We start from the raw sequence: 6,258 nt of genomic DNA, 5'->3' as shown, positions 1-6,258 counted from the left end.
CAACAAAGATCTGGTGTCAATATTTGGGCCAGAATAGTAGATGATTACATAATCAGACCACATGCAATACAGGATCATATAAATCTTCTTTGGAGAAATCCTTCCACTTTTACTGAAGTATATGCCTCTACATGTAAGTGAGAACATGTGGTTTCAACACAATGATGCCCTTCTTCATTTTGTATGCTGAGTGCATAATAGGCTTGACAACAACTTTCTGGACAGGTGGATTGGGTGTGGTGGTCCAACTGCCTGGACTCTACATTCTCCCAATCTCAGCCTCCTAGATTTTTATCTGTGGGTATGCCAGAAGGAACAAATTTATGTGACAGAAGTTCAAAATCACAACAATCTAATTAATTAAACTGAGGTGGCTGCTACAAATATTAGGAATCTGCCTAGACAACTACTTATCATTGGGAGCTCAATTCGATGTTGTAGCAATATGCATGTTCAGGAGGAGGGAGGATACTTTGAACATCTGCTATGATGTACATTCAGTGTGCTGACAAGACCTCAACATGTAATCAGAATGTATTCAATAAGATATACTCTAAAGTGACAACTGAAAAATGCTACAAAGGACAGAACTGGTTTTCCTTCTTAATTTGATTTCAAACGAGATCTGATATGTTACAATAAAAAGAAGTGTTTTCATTTTTTAGAAATAGACAAAACACAACTATACAAAGGAACAAATGTAAAAATGCTGTAACTGCTCAATGGTTATGAAACTGAAAAAATTTAATTTCATTTTCAGCTCCAACTGAGGTCCCTAACAACCTCCTGTAGTACTGTAATAGAGCTCTGAATCACCCTGTATAAAGTAAACTATATGGTATATATTAACTCTTGTCAAATTCACATACCAATTTGTCCACAAATGTCGCAGGGTTTTGGTTTGTTTGGTTTGAATTCCTCCCGTATAATGGTAAAATTGGGTTCATGTGTCGCTAGTCCCAACATTATTAAATCAGCATCAGCACCACACAGGCAGTGCTGGGTATTGGGGTCATGATCCGGTTGTGCTGAAAAGTAAGCATATACATTTCATAAAGAAATATACGATATACTTCCAACACCTGACCCACCCCAACCACTTCAAACCTTCATCTCATTACTGATTAGCAGCTATACACTTGGAATTGCCTTTGAGGGTATGAGGTTGAAAGATGTTTACCTTTTTATTTAGTCACAGCCACAAGGTGCCAGAAAAGGATATTTGTTGGAAAACCTTAAGTGAATGACATTTTAAAAACAAGGTCCAAAATAAAAAGCAGTGGCTAAATTGTAGTGACAGTCAAGTGAACAGAAATTAAGGGAAACCAGAAATGATGGTATCAACGAGTTGTGTGAGTGGGTTGTAGGTGTGACAGCTAGAAACATTCAAATATCTGGGCCAATGGCAAATGAACATTTGAAAGTGAAGCTATAAATTGAGGAAAAGCAAATTTACAGTATGCAATGGATGGAAAGCTTTAGAAAGTGACATAAAATTTGTTGGGTTTGAGGTTCTCACAGCAGTGATCACGAACTGTATGGTCTTCTGGGTTGTAACACTGTGTAGCTCAGAAAAAGCCTCCTGTTTTTAGTCCAGTTCTTGCTTGGCTTACCCTGAAATCGAAGGCAATATGCTCCTCTGAAACACTGGGCTTTTCCTAAATTACATGGCATTAGAGCCCAGAAAATCACACTCTTCAGACACTAGATATTTTAATGAAGTGTGTGGTAAATATGGAGATGTTTGCAGAGCAAGTGTAGCAGCCTTGGCTGCCAAAATATATTTACTTTTGGATGGATATGACACAAATATTGTAAATGGTGGTGAAATGGGAGAGATTTTTCATACTGTCAACCAGAACCCCTTGTGCAAAAGGCAAGAGATGTGCTGGCTAAAAACTTTGAAAATAAAGGTATGATTGAAGAGATCAAAAATTAAGGCATGATATTTCAAGAAGTAACATACAGAAACCTCCTTTTGTGTGGAAGGCTAATAAAAAAGAAGTCTGCATATCTCATATAATAGAGCAACATCTGACAGTATTTAACTCAACAATAAAAAACAGAACCTCAGTGTTATCTTGTTCCAGATAATGTAACAGGCCATCCTCTGAACTGCCCAACGTATGACTTGTGTGGCTCCCACTCACACACTGTAAGTGAAACTCAAGCCAAGAACCAAGGCATTATGAAATGTGTGAAGATGAAGTACTATAAACTCACATGATTCATTCTATCTAATATAGATGCTGCAACTTCTGCCAACAGACTTTGTAACTCTATTTTGGTGCTTTATCTGGTAATTTGGATAGCAGAAGCAATTAAAGAAGTGTTGCCAGAAACTGTTAAGTGGTGTTTTTATGAAGTCAAATTTTGTATGAGTGATTTGACTGAAAAAGAAATAAACAAGAAGAATGTCCAGGATAGTCATGTATACAGGGTTAGTCCTAAGTCTGTGAATTAAAAATTCACAACAAATAAACTATGCATCGGATCTTGGTAATTCTTATGCCAATAGAGAATGAATCTCTCAAAGTTTTCTTTTTAAGGCCTGCGCATATAGTTGCTGTGGTTTGCCACTACAAGAGAGTAGTAGCAAATATGGCATTCAGTAAACATGAGCAGTCATTTTGTGTTTTGGAATACACAAGAACTTAGTCCGTTGTGACTGTGCAGCAATGATTTTGTGCAGAATTCCAAAAGGCAGCACCAGTTTTCAACAATATCAAGAAATGGTATGAGAAATTCTGGGATGAAAGCTGTCTGTGCATAGCTCCTCCGTCAGGATGTCCAGGACCAAGCAAAGAAACTGTGAATCATGTTAGACAAGCTTACGAGCACAGCCAACGCAAGTCCACTACACGTACAAGTTGAGAGCTTGGCATCTCGCAATCAACAGTTTGGCAAATTATCCATAAGAGACTCAAGTGTAAACCCTACAGGCTTCAACTGCATCAGCATCTCAGCAATAATGACAAAGTTGTGTATCTTAATTTCTGCACTGAAATGCAAGAGATTTGAAGTTGAAGGTTTCACAGACTCGGTAATCTTTAGCAACAAAGAAACTTTCTATCTGTCTAGAAAGGTGAATTGGCACAATGTGCACATCTGGGGGACCGAAAATTCCCATGTAGTCATACAGCACGTGGTAGACTCACCTAAAGAGAAATGTCTTCTGTGAAATTTATTTTTGGGTGTGGGGGAAGAAAAGAAAAAGGTTTATGGACCAGTTTTCTTTGCAGAGCCCACAGTCACTGGGATGATTTACTTGGACATGTTGGAAAACTGGCTGATGCCCCAGATGAATGAAGACAGTAATGATTACCTCTTTCAACAAGAAAGCTGTCCGACTCACTACCACAAAGACCCGCGAGGGTATCTCAATCAAATTTTGCCATAAAGGTGGATAGGACGCACAGTATAAGATGATGCACTGATGCAGTGTCCACCCCAGTCCCCAGATTTAACCCCGTGTGACTTTTTCTTTTGGGGGTTTGTGAAGGATACTGTCTTTGTGCCTCATCTGCCTGCTAATCTCAGGGATCTTCGCAACTGTATCACCGCTGCTGTAGCTCTGGTCAACCGTGATATGCTGACACAGGTGTGGGACGAAATAAATTGTCACATAGATGTCTGCCGTATCAGCAAAGGTGGACACATTAAGCATCTGTGAACTACATTAAAAAAACTGGTGAGTTTATCTCTATTTCAGTTTAATAAAATTTGGTATCCCTTGTCTAGTTTATTTATTGTAAATTTTCAAATTGGTTCATGGACTTATGAATAACCCTGTACTTAACGAGACTATGTTTGCTAATGTTATGGCAGAAGATTACCTTAACATTGTATGTTAACATTGAAACTGAAGCCACTTTTGAAGCAACTGATGAGTTCATTGTGACTACCAGCAGGCCCGTAGCAAAGAGAAAGCTGATGAAAAAGACAAAAATGAAGGAACTTTCCAAGAAACGGAGTTGGAACGCAACTTCAAATCTTATCGTGACATTCTAAAAAAATGTCAGGGGTTTTCAGACGTTTTCGCTAAATTGAAATAATTCTGACTTATTTTACACAATGTGCAGAGCACAAGTATTGATTGCAAGTTCACACCTACAGGTATATCCGAGCCAACAAATTATGAGCAGAACATTTTGCTGCACTATGGAAAAACTACACAATGTGTAACGATGTTAAAAACTAGTACATTAATTTGTTCTGAAAGAAAAAAGTAAATCTTCAAGTTGGCAAACAGCCGAGATACTCATGCCCATTTTTCTTGTTCCTGTGTTTTATTTACCTCTCTGCCTCCGAATGTAATCCATGATCTTATGTTCTCCTTCTCCTGGCACATTTGCATCTGAAAGAATTACTTTGATTCCTCTCCATGCTGGGTCATTGTTCATTCGATCATGAATGTAATAGTGCAAACAGGATGACAATCGAGCCATGAATGGTGTTCCCTAAATAACAAAGATTATAATTATGTGGATTAGATCTAGGACCAAATATGTACAACACTGAGTCTTTCTTGACAAACCGAATTGAGTTTGCCTGATAATTGGGGGGGAGGACACACACTGAACATTATTAATTGGCAAATGGATATGTACAGAGACCATCGGTTTTTCATTACTGAACAGTGCCTTTGTTATTGTTTATCTTGTACAACTAACACTGTACATGCAGGTGACTCACTGATACAAAATCAATTCTATGTCTCCTTTTTTTGTACAATCATTCAGAAGTCTGTTTCACGTTCTCACTAAATTCAAATAATGAAGTATATACTTGAACAGTGGAATTTTCTGTATGATAATTATGTTTAAAATAAATCATATAAATCACATTAAAGAAGATTTCGCTGCCTTGGTGTTCAGGTTTCAACTCCATCAATAATTTTTGAATTGGTGAACAAAGTATGTTCAGCTGGTTCTTTCTGAGACAAGAAATACACTGGACAGAATGTTGTGCCAAGGAATAATCTTGATGGAACTGGAGCCAGATTAGAACATTAAACTTGCTAATCCCTGACACAATTAGCTTATCAGGTACAGGTTTGGTGATAATAGCACAAAGAGGAAGTAAAAAGTTATACAATTCTTTATTAGAGTCCATCACAACATAACAATACAATGGTCAAGGCTAAAATTAGCTTAGCTACACGTTTAGGCTATTAAAGCCATCATCAGGCAAACACACGATTACCATAATCACACACTACTGAACTGCAATTGCGATAGTAAAGCTGGATACTTGATAATTATTACATTAAAAAATACAATGAACTATAAACTTATTATAAAAACGAAAGTTATGGCATAAAATAAGGTTAAAAACTCTTCATGTTACAAGTATATTCCATTTCATCAAGTCAGTTGTTGCAATTTTGTTATATTCCCACAGACATTATGGTATATTCTAGACTTGTATACATGTAATAAACTGCTTGGAGGCCCATGGTATCGGTGTAGTATAGTTTTGACATCAACTGTTTAACTAAACAAGTCATGCAGTAGACGTGACATAAACAATGAACAAAGCCAAATCATGCACTACTACAGATATTTCAGACCTCTGGTCTGGGCTAAATATACCAACTTACAGGAGTGATACAGTTGCTGTCAAAGTGACTTTCTTTTGGTTTCTCTGGTGGAAGATGGCATCCCTTTGCTGCCAATTCTGAACGAACCCGAGTGATCTCTTGTATTTTTTCCACAGTTTCCTTTGAAGCTCGAAATCGCCGAGAGCGCTGTTGGTTCATCTTTGCTCGAGGAGCCTAGGAAGTTAACATGAAGTTAATTCATTTTATTCTATTACACTATTAAGCATAATACACTCATAACTCATGAAAATCATGAATTAGGTACAGGTTTTTTAGTACATAAGAGAATCGTATCAGCAGTTAAGAGGGTAGAGTTCATTAGTGACAGGATATCATATATAACACTAAAAGGTTGCTGGTGTGATATCATCGTTATGATGATTAGAGAACTGTATAAAGTAATAAATTACTTTAATATAGTAATAAAGTAATAAATTACTTTAAGAGGGGTTACCAACCTAGATGTAACTTAGTGAAAGATGAGAATGGTGATCTGCTTGCAGAGTCCCACAACATTTTGAATAGGTGGAAGTACTACTTCTCTCAGTTATTGAATGTACATGTACAAAATCCTACGCTTCATTTGAAGCACAGGATTATTGAGGGGATAATCAGGAGAGGCACAATAGATCACTGTGGTCGCAGTGCAAGGGCCG

At 37.3% G+C, this 6,258-nt stretch overlaps 1 protein-coding gene across 1 annotated transcript in view; it reads right to left on the bottom strand.

Annotated features, from left to right (window-relative positions):
• Window positions 1–674: 674 nt before the first annotated feature.
• The window catches only part of LOC111867933 (5'-3' exoribonuclease 2 homolog), a gene marked incomplete at its 5' end in the record, with an annotated part of 9,453 nt that continues 3,869 nt past the window's right edge, over window positions 675–6,258 (bottom strand). Inside the window, 3 exon segments of the mRNA XM_023858171.2 lie at window positions 675–1,028; window positions 4,298–4,460; window positions 5,603–5,776. Of these exon segments, the coding sequence (XP_023713939.2) occupies window positions 862–1,028; window positions 4,298–4,460; window positions 5,603–5,776 (504 nt within the window).

This window comes from Cryptotermes secundus, unplaced genomic scaffold (assembly GCF_002891405.2).
Source record: "Cryptotermes secundus unplaced genomic scaffold, Csec_1.0 scaffold14129, whole genome shotgun sequence".
Classification (NCBI taxonomy): Eukaryota; Metazoa; Arthropoda; class Insecta; order Blattodea; family Kalotermitidae; genus Cryptotermes; species Cryptotermes secundus.
The sequence above is the reverse complement of the archived record's forward strand: the minus strand, read 5'-3'. Positions and strand labels throughout refer to the sequence as shown.